This window comes from Lissotriton helveticus, chromosome 6, assembly GCF_964261635.1.
Source record: "Lissotriton helveticus chromosome 6, aLisHel1.1, whole genome shotgun sequence".
NCBI classification, from domain to species: domain Eukaryota; kingdom Metazoa; phylum Chordata; class Amphibia; order Caudata; family Salamandridae; genus Lissotriton; species Lissotriton helveticus.
The window spans coordinates 1,956,161,063-1,956,178,201 of record NC_136067.1 but is presented as its reverse complement, the minus strand read 5'-3'; the positions used below and the strand labels follow the sequence as shown (position 1 = coordinate 1,956,178,201).

The window sequence follows — 17,139 nt, the reverse complement described above, 5'->3', positions numbered from 1 at the left end:
TGTTATGATACCATGTAAAGGTTCCTTGCCACCCTCCACCTTACCCATGCTTTGGGGATTTCTCACACTTCCAGAGGTTAGCTTCATTATTGATTCTCCTTCTCCTTGTCCCAGGGACTCCTGATGAAGGTTCAGTAGAGAGCTGAAACACTAAGCACAGGTGCCAAAACAAAGTGGTTTCCACTGACCTTGTAAGAAGCCCATATGACAGGTTGGGATATCTTTAATGATGAAAATAGTTGCTGGTAGGTTAAAAGAGGAACCTGATGGAAAGGTGATGTGCAACAATACCAAGTAGTGGGAGCAGCCTTAAGGCACTATGTTGACTTTTGCTGGTTCTCTTTACCGCACAAATACATACATATGTAAACACTGTCAATCTGCCACATTAAGGCAAGGTTAAGACTCAAAGATGTACTATTTAGCTCCATACTCCTTCCATGTAGAAAAGCTCCTAAGATTGGTTGGCAGCCCTTCAGGGAGCTATGCTGCACACCTTTAAAAATAAGAAAGCAACTACCTCCCGTTCAATATAGATTCAGTCAATGAAATCAGAGCGAGAGAAACAAATGAACGACACAGAATTAACTCTCAACGGCATTTATTTTTTTCAAAATAATGTAAAACAACACAGTACCCTTCTCCTTGGCAACCCGTGCAATTGTCGCATTGTTATTTCACAGTTTAAACATTGTCAGGTAGTGCACAGGATGTATGCATGCTTCAAGCTCGGTTGAGGCGTTTAAGACCAACCTGCACCACCTTGAAAATCTGGCAAATATTCCTTAAATAAGTTGAAACAACCAACCAATACATTCCTTTATATGCAAGTATGCATCTTTGATGACTACTGTAGTCCTGCCCATGCTGCAGTGTTCCCTGCCCCTTGGCTTGTGCTCTTCCCTGCGTTGGGCCAGCTCACAGCTGACACTACACTGTATCCCTACTAGATGCTAGGGAAGTGGTTGCACTGCAGTAAACACAGTGGGGTCTTGGGAACATAAATTTCAATTTGGTGTGTGCGGTAATGAGGTGGAACATTTAAAAAAGGAAAAGATAAGATATGCATTGATATAGGCTAGTGTATGATATGATAACAAGACACTGAAAATGATCAACCTGCTAAGTGGACAAAGCAATCTGATTGTACTTGCTTGGCAATTCTACCAAGCAAACAGCCTACAGTCATGCATCTCGTATGTGCGAACACTGCAGCGTGACAGGCTTTCCAGATGAACAGGCAAGTCCTGCGACACTGATCAAGATTCCGCCTTGTGTAGAGTTTCTTGAAAAATGAGAAATGAGCAGATCTCAATTTTCCCCAACAACATGGTGGTGGCATTGTACACATTTTAATACAATTAGAGTCACAATTTGTTAGTTTACATGAGTTTGGAGAGCCACTTCTGATTTCGATATCTAAGTAACGGAATAAACATTTTAATAGCCTATGCGAAGTGACTGCGGAATAAGGATCATCAATTTCCCATTGAGATTGGAGAACATCACCTGATTTCAAGATCTATGCAAAGGATAAAAAATGGTGTGATGTACATGCAGTGATTATGGGGTAACAGACCCAGTCAATTTTCCATAGAGATTGGAGAACCTGATCTCAATATCTATGCAAAGACAAAAACATGGAGTGACCTACATGCAATGACTGTGGGGTAACAGACACAGTCAATTTCCTATCAACAAGTCAAATGTAAAAAAAGGGAAGAGCTAAAGTGCCGCATTTAGAAAGGACCAAATTCATTCAGATCAACCAGTTTTTAAGAGATATCCTCTTAGAGACTCCTTACATTCTGTACTGGATGTCCTCACCTTGCAGAATCACTAAATTGTCGTCATACATAATATTAACCTGGTGAGAAGCCAGTTCCTTTCACCCGCTGCATTCAATGTTTCATTGCACTTTTCTTCAGAGACCAACCTATTTTGCAGCATCTCTAATCACACAGTGGAAGGTCATATGGATAAAACCCTGTGCAAGAATCAACCATTGTCGAGGTCAGACGCAAGCATTACAGACCGACATGTGAGATATCAGACTGTGAGTTTTGATCTGTCTCAAGACCCGTAGCGAGCCCGGGACTCAGCTACACTGCTGATAAGTGACTTGATGCAGTATTACTAGCAGTAGTTTGTGAGTCCACAGCAGTTCTCACATGGGTTTACTTTGCATACAGCAGATATTTCAAATGTGCTGATTTCATGCAGATCCAGCTCGTTAAAGAGGCATTACTCTGTGTGCGTTTCCACATTTCCCTAGAAGACGAACAATTGTGCCACATTATTAAAAAAACAGCATAGAGCAGAGCTAGAACATGAAAGTATATTGCACATGACTCCTGAGTGTATTTTCTTTGAATGATGGCAGCGGCCTCCTGTACCTTGGCATAGAAGGGCTGAGAATGGAGTCCAGTATGTTGCATAAAATGGTGGCCTGTGGGACAAAATGGATGCTTTGCATGCTCTTCAATGGGTTTTGTTTAATTTGGCTTTCCATGGACTTACCAATGATCCACGGCGCCTCTCAACTTGGAGGCTTCACACATCCATGTACTGACACAGCGGGCACTTACAAGAGCAGCACAATTGTACACTTCGTTCACTCTACCATGTTACCCTTAAATAATATGTTTTTTATTACATGTTCCTGAGTGCTGTTGTGGCTCTTAAATAATTACCCCAAGTAATAGGCCAATTTACAGTACAGGATGTGAATATATATATTTATATGTGTGTGTATATATGTATCTTTATATAAAATATATAGATATGCATGTACAGAAGGACACATAGTTATCTACATTGCACAAGTCCTTTGCATATATGCCATTCTTGTGTCTTTGGAAATTGATTTCAATTCCTATTAATTAGGGAGATGAATGCAAATGTCAAACAATGTTCTTGTTTCTCCCTGCTCAATTAAGAAGCAGCACGTTTCATTTCAGGCTATACGGAGCTCCTTCGCTTCATGAGTCCCCGAAAGCCGGAGAAGCTATGCAAGCCTGTTGACACAGAGCTGATGCCAGAGTGCTGGGTGTTGCAAATGCATCCGTTGGACGGGCAATCAGTGTACCGGCCGGGCGAGTGGTGGCTCTGCTCGACACAAGTGTCTGACGTGGACAGATCCCGGGGTATGATCATTGGGATCGAGTACTGTAGCTTCTCACGGCTCTTGTACCACAAGCAGGAGCACATGGATTGGAAGTGGAGGACCTCTGCGTAGACGTTTCGGAAGCCACCAGCAGAGGAGGTTGTGTCTGTGGTATGGATGCTGGACTGCCCGTTGTGATTGAGCAGCGCCCGGTGCTCAGCGTCCCTCTTCTCGTCTTCCGCATTCATGGTCATGAAACGCAGGACCACGAGGTTGAGGAAGGCCCCAATAACAGTGAGGCCAGTCAAAATGTAGACGAAGCTGAATGCCACATACTGGGGCTTAGTCTGTAAGGCCTCTTCTTTCTGAAGTGCCACATAATCTCCAAATCCGATTGTGGTCAGCGTAATGAAGCAGTAATAGTATGCATGAAAGAAACTCCAGTGCTCGTAGTGAGAGAACGCGGCCGCACCGATGCAGAGGGTGCTGATGCAGGAGAAGAAGCCAATGGTCACCATGTTGGCCATGGAGACTTCCGGGCGCCTCATGCCAAGGCACTTCTTAATTCGGTGCAGGATGTACTTAACCAGGGTGTTGATTCTCTCACCCAGGCTCTGGAACATGACCAGAGTGAGTGGGATCCCCAGCAGGGCGTAGAACATGCAGAACACCTTCCCTCCATCCGTGCTTGGAGCAGCATGGCCGTACCCTGGAGCAGAAAAGACAAAAGCACAGTGGTTGGTATTTCTGTGACGGTGAGTTGCTGAAAGAACTTTTTAATTAGAGTGCTGTTAGATGCATTTCTACTTCTAGTTTACCAACAGTTCCAAAAACATAAACAAAATATAATATCATGTTAACCCCTTCGGTGCGGCCGCGTTTCCCCCTCCGGTGCTGAGCCCTAATGAAAACGGGCGTGGTCATGACGGAACGGTTCCGTCATGAGCACAGCTCAACCGTAGCTCATGACGGAACCGTTATGTCATGAGCACCGAAGAGGTTAATACTCTAGTATTTTTGCTATATAGGACCACAGGGATTGGTTAAAAAAACATGATTGCCACTGCAAACACCAAAAACGGTGTCTGTTTGTGGTCAGGTTCCTCATTGTTTGTAAGTAGTTATTATTGGCATTTTGGAGATAAACATACATCCAATATATTGCAAAGAATAAAACATTGGGGGATATATACAAGGAAGTGGAGGAGAGAGGCGTTAGCCTTCCTAGCTTAACGCCTCTCTCCTCCACTTCTGAAACACATGGCTGCACCATATTTACAAGAATGTGGTGCAGACTTGCGTTTACCCTTGCAATGGTGCTAAGTTAAGCAACTTAGGGCCAACGCAGGCACCCTTGCACCAGAGTGCAAAGGTGTCTGCGTCCAGGGAAGGATTGTTTATGTGTAGGAAGGTGCCCCTTCCTGCACATAAACAATCGTAAAGCGCTCTCATATTCTTCGGGATCTTGTTCGCGCTATATAAAACTTTATATACAAATAAATAAATAAATCCTTTGAAATGCCATTCTGTCACTTTCAGGTGTGCTGCTTCATGCTTTTTCAAGTTTGATAATGTAAGGAAGGGACACCTTCCTGTACATAAACAAACCATGGCATTTAGCTTTTTCCATGTGTGCTGCATAAGGCAGCACACATGGAAAAGCAAAACAAGGAGAAATAATGCATTTCTCCTCCTTTCGCCAACTTAAGACCAGTTTTTACCTGGTCTTAATTTTGGCGCTGCCTCCTATGTATGCCACCCTTGTAATTAGGGGCTAGCGTCACAATGAATAGGTGTTCCGGTGGAACGCCCACCACAACATCCACTGCCCACCCCTTTCACACTAACCATAGAGTGAAAGGGGGTCTTATGTACAAGGCAGCATTAAGCCATGCTAAGTGGCTTAACGCTGCTTGTAATAAGGCGCAGCCCTTATCACCACAACAACATCGGATATAGGTGACGTTGTGGTGGTGATAGCAACTTGTACATATGCCCCATTGTGTCTTGTTCAAAAACAGGAAGAATTGCGATAATCAGTCCCAATGTGAATACCATTGCTATTGGATAGAAAGAAAAAGAACAAGCTACTTTTGGAACAGTAAACAATAAATAAGGGCTAAACCTTGAACAGAGTGGAAAAGAAAATGGAGAGAAACAAAAAAAAGGGAACAAGGGGGGTGGAAGCAAAACACTTGTGTCTGAATACAGATCTCATTTACATCTCCAAGCTATGAGTGAGACAACAGGAGATCAATAGGGCAGCCACTCAGTAAGAGCGAGTCCAGGGGTGGAGGTAGGGAAGACAACTCATCAATTTGGTATGCATGGTCAAGGAGAGAGCTGGGTAGTTGGTGTCAGCTCTTGCAATTTGTCGACGAGGGCGTCCCAGGTGTCTGAGATGGGATGTTTACAGGGGGGGCTGTTTATTTCTTCCCTTCGTAGTAGTGTGCTCTCGGCTCGAGCCATGCCAGCATGGAGAGTGTCCATGCAGAGGCAACTGGGGGGTTCGCTGCCTTCTATTTGCGGGTAAATTTAATTAAGTTGATTAGGGCTCGATACAGCGCGGGGACACACTAGTTAGTGTAACCAGGCGCTTTATAAATTTAATAAATAAATAAATAAATAAATAAATATTGAGCCGTTTGGCCACGAGGAGGGCCATATCAGCAAATTTCATAACCGCCCTGTATTTTTTAGTATGTTCATAAAGCCCCAGAATGCCCACCTCCCAGGTGTAATGGGGGATTGCACCTCTGCAGGAGGCTAAATGAGCAGTAACATCCCTCCAATATGTGGCCGGTGCAGGGAAGGACCAGAACATATGTACCATCCCCACATCCAGGGTTATGCGCCTAGGGCAGGCAGCATCGGTGCGGTTAAAAAAGCAATTGACGTGGATGGGAGTTAAATATGCCCTGTGTAGAATATGGAATTGGATTAATTTTAACAACTTCGCTGCGGCGGCTATTCCGCCGCAGCGCTAAGGGGGCGGGGGGCCGCGCGGCGCTCACACGCTGGTGACGGAACCGCTCCATCACCAGCCTCGGGTGAGCTGTGCTGATGACGGAGCGGTTCCGTCATGGCCCCGCCCGCTCAATAGAACGCGCCGCGCAGGCGCGTCGGGCGGGCCATGACGGAACCGATCCGTCATCAGCATAGCGCCACCGCGGCTGATGACGGAGCGGTTCCGTTATCAGCATCGAAGAGGTTAGGGGAGCATTACAAGATACTATGGAAAGGTATGTCAAAGCAGTCTGCCATTTGCTGTCAGTACATGCAGGGCCAAAATCTGTGTCCCAATTACCCGTATCATGGTAGGGTAAGTGCAGTGTGTGCGCACAAGGCAATGGCAAGCCAGCAAGTTTGATGCCTTCCCATGCCTAGTGTGTGGAGGCATTGAATGACCAGGCGTTGTGCAGGCTCTTGTTGCATCTCACCCTAAGCCAGAGTCAGCGTGGCAATAAAATAATCATATATTAGAAACTGACCAGGTGGGTTTATAGCACTTTCCCAGTGCTTGTGAGACCCAAGGCGCTTTTACACTGGAAACAATTTAAGAAGGGGTTTACACTCAATTAAAAGTAAAATATTTATGACATTAGAAAATAATTGTTAGTGAACTTTTTTCTTCCTGCCTTTGAAACAATTTCGAACATAAAGCGCCAATGAAACGAAATCTTAAATGAAGAGTTGCATATGGTCATGAGGTTTTAGCAATGATTTTAATGAATGGCCCCTTAGCACAATCCGTAGCCCCGCCCCCATGGCTCCACGCCCATAGCCCTGCCCGCCCCTAACCCCGCCCACATCTCAATTTGGTGAGTACGTGCACTTATTTTTTCCATTTAAAGCACTGCTTATAAGGATTGGTATCAGTGGTTTGTGATTGTTAATGTTGTGACAAACCATTGATGGGATACTGTTGCCACAATGGAAGCTTTTTTGAAGAACAGCTTCCAATAAGAGAATTTTTACTGCAGTTGTTGTGTTATGCGTGGTTTGCTGCTTGTCGTGGTATGCGTGGTTATCTGCCTGTCATGGTATGCATGGTTCACTCTGTGTGTTGGGTATGCTGACAGTGGTCCAAGAGAAAACTGCATGCTTCTCTTATGCCCCTGCCCAACCTGGAAATATTTATGTATTGTAGACCCTGCTGCTTTAAGAGACTGGGGCTACAATGTCAGTGCGATGAAAAAACTAGGGGGGAGGGGTCTCTCAAAGGGGCGTGCCAATGTAATTAAGGGTGTGGCTTAAAAACACTTAAATTCAAAATTTATGCTTTGCATAATGTGCCACTCGACTGATCTTTTGCTGCTTCTGTCATTGCAGCCAGATATATAATTCAGGAAGTAACATTACACCTACGACAAACCAGGACTATTGGCTTTGTCATTGGTTGTATGTTGCATAAAGTTGTATATAATGTTGAAAAAGCTTCACCTCTTGTGGTAGAGGTTGTAGCGCAACTAGAGCTGTCGATTTTGGAGATGGGGAATCAGGTTCGAGTCTCGGGTCAGATCAACATCCTGGGCAAATCACTTAATCTCCCTGTACATACTAACTTTTTTTTATAAATATGTAATTGTGTAAAAAATTAATAAATATGTCACTGTGTAATGTAGCTGCCGCTCATGTAAAGCGATCCAATACCTCTGGGTCGAATTCGCACTATATAAAGCTTCAAAAATATAAAAGTAACATCAACAACAGTGAACTGCTGCAGAGTTCAATTTTATTTCCACCCTGAGGGTGAGTGCAAAAATGGAAAGCCCGATAGGGATCTGTCTCAGGACCTGTTTTCTCAGCACTGCCAGCACAGATTTTTCACTTCGTGCTTTAAGCCACACCCTTAATTACATTGGCTACGCCTCTTTGAGAGACCCCCAAGTTTTTTCATCCCACTCACAGCCCTGCCCCTGAGTCTCCCATATCTCACAAAATATTTATTGGCAGTGGGTGGAATAGGGCCCCCCTGGAAGGTTTAAGGGCCGAGGGTGCGCCCCCCTGCGCTATGTAAGCCGCAGGACTCTCAGGGGCAGATTTACAAGCCCCTTGCGCCTCTTTTATGCTGCCGTTGCGTCACTTTTGTGACGCAGCGGCAGCACAAAGCCAGCGCCATTGTGCGGGGTACTTACAATGTGATGCATCAGGGAGATGAATCATGTTGTAAAGCCCTTCGCCACATGTAGGCGTTCCAGTGCGGGGGGGGGGCGTTCCGGCGCAGGAACGCCTCCTAAAAGTGGCTGAGTGAAATCTGCAAGAAATCTGCGCCTGCTTGAAGCAGGTTAAGGATTGACGCAGCATTTTAAAGATAGGGCACCCCGAGCCTTGCTGGAGCTGCGTCGCACTTGCGACGCAACTCCAGCAATGTGTCACCTTTACAGCAGCAGATGCGTCACGCATTTGTCCATTTTTGCCCCATGGTGCGCCGCACTGTAAATGCGCCGCATCCAAGGTGGCGGAGCCATGACACACAATAACTGGCGCATCCCTGCTGATATGCAGGGATGCGCCAGTTATTGCAAATCTGCCCCTGAGTGTACAAGGAGCCATCTCGAAAATCTTTAGCTCCAGCATTAGCAAAAAAAAATATGCCCGCTGCCATGCGCCACTCTCGTCCACCTAAAAGGCTCTCTTTATCCACTGATGTGTCCTTCTCCACCTCCTGTGTTTTTAAGGTGAAAGTATTCCTTGCTGCAGAGTATTCACAATCATAGCATTTGTTCTGAGGCACCTCTTAATTTTGCAGATTACGTCACGGGCTCCCTTTCAAAACCGTGTTCAGAAAGTGCGATTTAAGATTATTTGTTGAGCCCTAATCTTTTTACGGCGCTTCATGAAAGAGGGAGGCGCTGTAAAGGCCTGGCTCGCGACGAATCCGGCGCTGTTCCATTGATTCTCAGTGATACGATGCCAGCGTTGGGGCCTCTTCTTCTTCTGATACCCCTCACCCTCCTTTGGATATATATTTTTCTGCTTAACCTCTTTAAACCCAAAGTATGCCAGCAGTACATTAGTACACACACGTCATATGACCTAGGGGTATGGTAACTACGGGACACCTGTGTTGCTAAAATTTCCATTTTTAAGTTTAAAATGGCCCATACCTTTTTTCCCTTGGGTAACAATAATTGTATATTAAAGTGTCTTAATTAAGGAACAGATTCAAGCGTTGTATATCAGGCTATAATTATACATTGGTGGTTTGGCAGCACAGGTAATACAAAGGTATCCATCCTGTTGGCATTCATTCTGTTTGTTACAGCCTTCTGTGGCACAGTTAATTGCTGCCTTTGTTAACCTTCTGTGGCCATGAGCAGATGACAGGAAGAATCAAGGCACAGGATGCTGCAACTGCAAATGGCCATTAAGTGTAATGGGGTAACCCTGTAACCCTCAGAACCCGGGCGGGTAGTTATACAAAAAACAATGGTTCTGTCGGGAAGAGCATATCACTTTGATATCACAATTAATGTAATAATTTTGTATACCACAAGCTTGATTTAAACAAGCTAATAGAATGAAACACTTGAACCAAAATTGAAAGAAAAAATATTTTTTTTGTATTGTATTCAGATTACTCTTGGATTATACTTATATACAACGCTAGGGGTGCTGTCCATTATACAAACAGTATATTATAAATACATAGGGGGTGTGAATAGTGACTTGTGACTGAATGTGACAGGTGAGACAACATATATACATAAAATTGAAGCAATATTTCTCAAATAATCCACTGTAAAAACACAATAGTCTTCAGAAAGTAAATTAGTTCTTTTGTTCCTTTCGACTTTGTACAGTTGGACGTGTGGTGAAGTACGTTGACGTTTCGACCCTATTGGTGATGTGCTGATTTATGCGCTTTATGTGTGGTAGTGCTTTGCAACAGTTTAAGCTGTTCACTAAGACTTCACTCCATGGTGATGGCTGAGTATAGTTGTGTTTTACCAGATATTGACCACTTTGCTTAGATCATGCTCCTTTACGATGAATGAGTGTAGTAGTAGCTTGTAATAAATTCATCTGTTCACTAAGATCTCTCTTTAGGGCGATGGCTCAGTATTTTTTAACGGACTGACTTATCTGCTGACACCTTACTCCAGAATGAAGAATCATTTTACTAGTAGCCTGTTCACTAAGACCTCTCTATTGGGTGTGTGTTGTAGTGGTTTGTGTAAAACCGACGTCTGCACTGAAACCTCTTTACAGGTTGATGAATGGTGTTGTTGTGGTTTGCAATAGACTAGCCTATACGGTTAGACGTTTTACTTTGGCCATTAGTGTTTAGAGTGGTGGTTTAGAAGAGACGGGGCTATCAGCTGCGAAGTCTCTCCTGGGTGATAAGTGAGGGTAGTAGTTTATTAGTTTAAAGTGAGCTCTCTGTAGGACATCTCTCACCTGTCTCCCTTTCTTATTTAAAAAAAATGTAAATGGTATTTCATGAAGTATATTGAAGTGTACTTTGCTGGATGAGGTCATCAGTGATGGCATTTGAGATGTCATTAGTGATGTCATCAGTGATGTCACTGACCATGTTATGAGTGATATAATATGTGAGGTCGTAGGCAGTGCATTGTGAGGGGTATAAGTTATAGTTAGCTCAGGTAACTATAACTGTTGAATTTCTATGGTTTTGTGTGTGTAAAGTCTGAACCTAACTATAACATCCTTATAAGCTTTGTTTTTTTTGTGAATTTCTAAGTTTTTTAAATTCCATTTCCTAGCTATAACCTCCCTGTAACCGCTGTTTTTTTCAGTGAATTTCTATGGCATTTTAATGCTATTTCCTAAATATAACGTCACTCTAACCTTTGTTTTTTTAGTGAATGCCACAGTTTTTTCAAATATAAATTGGACTACAATTTGACACATAAGTTTAATTTACTGATATATATTTATTTTCATAAGTTTATAAATACATTTTATTCACACATTCATGCTTAATATATATTAAAACTAAAAATGAAACAATTAAGGCAAGGTAACTTATGTAGTCTATCTATAAATGCAACGCACCCGGTCTTTGTTTTTTTTTTATTCATTTCATGCATCCCCGGATTAGTTCTCAACCAAAAGCTTACATTCAGTACCAAAACAGCAACAATCTAATTACATACATATGCTATTGCAATGTATATAAGTGTATCACTGCCTGTGTGTGGGTGGGTGAATGAATGTGTGAGTGGCTATGTGGGTGTGTGACCACGCTGTGGTGGATTCACGGACCCTCTCATGCAAAAAAAAAACATTTTCAGACAAATTCTTGCCCATGAAGGGGGCACCACAGACCCCTTAGTCAGTCCAATGGGGACAAGGTGACCACTACTATCACTTATACATTTTATTTTCACCACTGGGAACTGTGTCCCGATGCACAAAATGGTGATTGTAACTTTCCTGTCAGATTGCAGCCAGTCAATCACGGTATTGCTGTTGGTGCGTGGCTCTACGGATCCGCATCTCTAGCTATACATAAATATTTTAACTTTAATAACTAAAAAGCTACTCAGCAGATTTACAGCAAATTGCAAAACACACTCTTTCTGGATAAAGTTCTAGCCCTCTGCCATATTTGGTGAATTTCCGTTCAGCGGTTCAGGCAGTAGTTGTGTCTAAAATCTAAATAGGAAATTGCATGGGGGAAGCGTGTTTTGGAATTGCCCCCCCCCCCTTTTTGATTCTCAGCCCCTGTTTGATGGATCAACACAGAACTTTCCAGACAGCAGCTGAAGTGACTGGCAAACTAGTTGAACATTTTGTGAAGATTCGTCAAATGTCGCCAAAGTTATTAGCAAAACAAAAACTGCTCTTCCTATGGAAACTGTGTCCTAACTATAACTACCTAATTACCTCATACATTGCATCACTCATGGCATGTTCTATCACAACATTGATAACATCACTGCAACATCTGAAATTGCATAGTTCCTGAAAACACTATGCGTAGTGGAGGCACAAGCGCAACTAGAGTCAAATTTCACAGTGGGCTAATGCTTCCTGCAATCGGCAGAGGGAAGATACAGGGGCTCTAAGAAAGGGTGAAAGAACAACAAAGCCTCGTTAACAAGTAAATTATCTTTTAAAGACCTGTGAAGTACTCAGGTGCAGCTGCAGTAAGACGGATGCCAAACCACAACAGTTCAAAAACTGTCTGTGTGTGCCTGAGAAGCTATCTCAGCCCAGGCTGACACACACGATGAGGGGGGCTGAAGCCCTTTGAGCACAATGGGCATTGCGCGCCTGAGTGGAGGCATGAGTTCAACATTGATTGAGGGGGCGCAAGTTATAGTTACTTTAGGGCACACGTTGAGATACCTATAACTTGTTAATTTTAGTGTTTTTATTTGTTTAAAACGGTATGTTTTAACTGACATTTTCACCTATAACTTTACTTTAACCATTGTTTCGTTCAGTGACTTTCTAAGCTTTTATTTTAAATTTAAAGTAAGATATAATTACAATTCATAACTCATATGTCACTTTAACCTTTCGTTACTGCAAGATCTGCCATGATATCCAACGATTCTGTTGCATATATGAGGTAGTGAAGAAGCACACACAGGGCTGTTAACTTGTTCTGTTTCTTTACTTTTTTTCAGTTTAATTTTAAGTTGAAATTTGCAGCATTGACATTGGGCAGGAGGTAACATGGAACATGACATATATAGAAGAACTGTAAAATGAGTTATAACAATGCTACAATTATAAAATCCTTCCCATTTTCAAACATTTGGAGCTGGTTGAAATCTGGATATACGGGCAAGTTTCATGGAGGGTTGTGAAGGTCATTATCTGTTGAAGGAACAAGATGGTGCCTGTAATTTTGACACAAACTCATCAAGGAGGGTTCAAAGCACGCAGGTCATGCTAGACTCTGCCATGTTGTTGAGAGAGTGAAACCCATCTCCAGTCACAAACCCTTATGCCACTCTCTTGTGAATATATAGGCATAAACATTGCTAGTAACAAGAAGTCTATATGGAATGTGACTGCGATTTACCACCCACCAGGAGACAACCTCTCATTTATCGACCAAATTATGTAAATCATCACCTCCAACATGGGGAAACACTGCACCCAGATCTTCCTCTGAGATTTCAACCTCCATTGGAACGACCAGAATGATACCTCAGTGGACAGCATAAATACCTTCCTAGTGGACCTCAACTGACTCAAATCTGCAACAGCCCTACACACAACCTGGGCGCGACCTTGGCTCTAATCATTGCTGAGGCCAATTCCATTAAACTTGAATCTATAGTCCCCTTTGACTGGATTGACCACCACTGCATTATCTTCTTCATCAATAAATCGGTGAGGACTCACAAAGCTCAACTAAAGAAACCGAAACATAAACCATAGCAAACTGACATCCCTCAGCAAATAACATCCTGCCCCCCGTGGACTTGTCTGATATCCGTGACCTTCCAGACCATTAGAACAATGCCATGACAAGCATTATTGACACAATTATGCCATTACAGCTAAAAAGACTATCCACTAAAGACTCCAAACCAAAGTACAATGTTAACCTAAATGATGAAAGACGCAATTTGAGACAAGCTGAACGAGTATGGAGATTCTCACCGTCACTCAAACACTTTAAGCACTTGAGGTCTTTGAGGATCATCTACAACAAAAGCATCAGAAATATAAAAGCAAACTTCTGTAGTAACCAACTAGACAAAGCCAGAAAGTGTCTAAAAAAGCTATTCGAAATGATCAAACTACAATCTAATGGACATCCCAACCCTTCCACTATTGGATATAACCTGCAGCCAAGCTGCAAGGAATTTGCCTCCTTCTTCCTGGGAAAAATAAAAAAGATTGAAAAGGATCTTCAAATGGCAATAGGGCACCTTCAAGTCAGCCAGTTAAAAAGCTCTCTCCTGCCGCGGCTCGGTCAGCCCCCACAACTTCCTGGACACACTCTCAAAAACAACGCTTCATGGAATTCATTCCAATCCTGAGATGAAAACACCACTTTTAGAATTCTAACCACACTTAAACCGTCAAACCACTTCTGCGACCCTTTGCCATCTAACTTCTTCAGTTAGATCAAAACTTCTATACTCCCACTCTGGGCTAAGACACTAACTCAAGGTGCTATACCTGTGCCTAAAATCCAGGCAGGTAACCCTTATTCTGAAAAAACCCTTAGGTATATCATATGGACCCAAATAACTCCCATCCAATTTTCATCATTCCGACTTTTGCTAAGCTCCTCGAGAAATGTGTCCATGCCCAGTTATGCACACATAGAGCAATTCTAACTAATAGACCAATTTGTATCCGGCTTACATCAGCGACACAGCATGAAAACCCCCCTTACAAACATAGTTGATGAAGCCCTAAAACTGCTAGATCAGGATGAATCCTGCCTGCCTATCCTCCTAGACCTCCCCTCAGCTTTTGATACGGTCAAACACAAAACTATGCTAGACCTACTTGAACGCAGGATGGGTTTATCAGGGACCATTCTTAACTTGTTCCCCTCATTCCTCCAAAACAGAAATCAAAGAATTAAGATTATCCAATCCCTGTCCAATGCCGCTCCAGCTACATTAGGGGTCCCACAGGCGTCCACCCTGTCACCTACTCTCTTTAACTTGTTCATGGAGGCTTTAACCAAAATTCAGAAATTATCTAACATCAAATACCACATGTACGCAGATAACACCAAACTATACCTTAAAATCGCTTCACCCAGAAGATATCCGATCCCTCAACATAACTCAGCAAAAAACCCAGACCTGGCTGACCCTGGCACAATGCGCTCAAAACCCAATTGCTCTCAATCGCCCTACGCAAACAATCCCTCAATATTGAAGAATGGGTGAAGCATCTAACAGCCCTCAACTCCCTTCCACACTTTATAGATTCCACAAGATCACATGGAATCACCCTCAACAAGAATCTTACCATGCAAGAAAATATCAGTTCAGCCACCGAAGGAGCAAACTTTCTAGTGAACGTGCTAAGAAAAATAAAGCCCTTTCTCCCCCTTGATGACTTCAAGTCAGCGGTGCAAGCTCTAGTGATTCCAGGGTTGGACTATGGTAGTGTAACCCTCTGCATTCTGCCTAGATCAAAGCTGACTCCTCTAAGGGCATCCCTTAACTCTGCTGCAAGGCTCATCACGGGCTCCAAAAGAAACAACCACATCACTCCTAATCTGAAGTCGCTAAACTGTCTCCCATATGAGGCAACGGTACAGCTGAAAATCGCATGCATGACCCATAAAGCGCAACCCTTCAACACACCAAAGTACCTAGCTGAAAAACTGGAGCTCTCTGGCGGTGGCAGATCCTCTAGACGCTCAAGCACCCTACTGTTGAAACCTCAGAAATTCCTAAAAATGAAAACCTATAACAGAGCTTTCTCTGGAAGGCCCTGAGAATTTGGTACTCCATGTCCCCGGAAGTCAGACTGAACCGTTCAACTACATCATTGAAAAAAGAAGTTAAAATTTGCTTTTAATGCACACATTTCTTCCCTAGAACCCATTGTCTTTTATAGCAGGGCACTAAGATGACACAATGTCTCCATACATAGTTATTGCTCTGCTACTGTGTTCTTGCTTTTTAATCTACTGGCCTTCTATTGATTCATACCTTGCATATATGTTTATTGGTTGTTCTACCTGTTTCTTCTTTATCTGCATATATATAAAATGCTCTGATACCCTCTAGGGTCAAGTCCACACTATATAAAACTTTGTAAATAAATTAATAACGAGAGCCAAATGACTGAAAATTGGAGGGGTTCCTGAAGCATCATTATTAAGAAGTAGCACTAGCATAGTGCCTAGACAGCCTGGAAGCAGCAAAAGGAGCAGGGAACCTGCTGCACAAGAACAGCTTGTGACTCTTCCTGATGTTTGCACCCCTTTGTGAAAGATAAAGAAGACGGCACAACAAGGGACTGCGAAAAGTCGGCTCAGATAGTTACCGCCCATGGTCTGAACCCAACGCCCTGAAAATCAATTCAACTGTCCCAATCTTGACTATATATTTGAAGCCCTTGTGCAGGAAAGTGGTCACATCTATGTGGGAGGCAGCAGCAGCCCTCTTATCTTCTTTGCTGGTAATTGCTTAGACTTCTCATGCCTCTCCAGTCGAAGGCCAAACTGAGCGACACACTTGTCAGATTGTTTGAAAATGAAGCGTCGGGTGTTCCTAAGGTGTCTTCATTTGCCTTTCAAGATTCCCATTAACCTATTCTTTAAAGTGTACCTTGTCGGCGTTGTGAAGGCGCTCATCTGAGAAGAGAAAGGTAATGGCGTGACCTACGCTAGCCTTGCAAAGGTATGGGACCGCGGTGTATTGGTGAGTGGAGCGAATCCGCTGACTGCTGCTTCCACTGTCTATAATTCTGATAGGAGCATTCAGAGTATGCTGGTAGCATATAAGAGCTTATAGTCATCTAAAACAATAAATTCAAACGAGAACCAAAATATTTTAGAAGATGAACAAAGAATACTTACTTAATATAGCCTTATAGCCCGCCGTAGAGGGCTATACAGGCTATTAAAGGCCCTCTCCAACGTTAAAGACTAGGGCCTTTAACAAGGGAGAGAGACTTTAATAGCCAGTATAACCCAGCTACGAAGGGCTATAAGGCTATTAGAACATTCTGCCACTAGAGGGCAGTATGTTCTAACAAAAAAGAACAAAGCCTAATGGGAGCGTGAGGGGATTGGAATCCCCTCAGGCTCCCTGAAGCCTTTGTTCACAGCCAGAGCTGTGAACAAAGAAACATTGGAATGTTGGAGCTCCGGACTTCTACCGGCCATTAGAAGCCCGGAGCACTCCATTGTTTTCAATGGAGCTCCCAACATTCCAATGTTCTAATTACATTTATATTCCCCGTTTAGAGGAACCCCCTAATATCTATGTATTTTCCTTCCTGTGGCCTTTTTAACTATCTGAGCAATTACTGTAGGGTTAAAAATTGAAGGACACCCAGACAGGGAAGGAAGCAAAGGATTATGGGATATGTCTAATGTTATGTCATTTTTTAAATGT

At 43.1% G+C, this 17,139-nt stretch overlaps 1 protein-coding gene across 1 annotated transcript in view; it reads right to left on the bottom strand.

Annotated features, from left to right (window-relative positions):
* Window positions 1-1,650: 1,650 nt before the first annotated feature.
* Window positions 1,651-17,139, bottom strand: part of KCNK3 (potassium two pore domain channel subfamily K member 3) — a 220,807-nt gene continuing 205,318 nt past the window's right edge. The window contains exon 2 of the mRNA XM_078649969.1: window positions 1,651-3,815. Within this exon, the coding sequence (XP_078506095.1) occupies window positions 2,962-3,815 (854 nt within the window). The 3' untranslated portion in view covers window positions 1,651-2,961. The remainder of the gene's footprint in view (window positions 3,816-17,139) is intronic.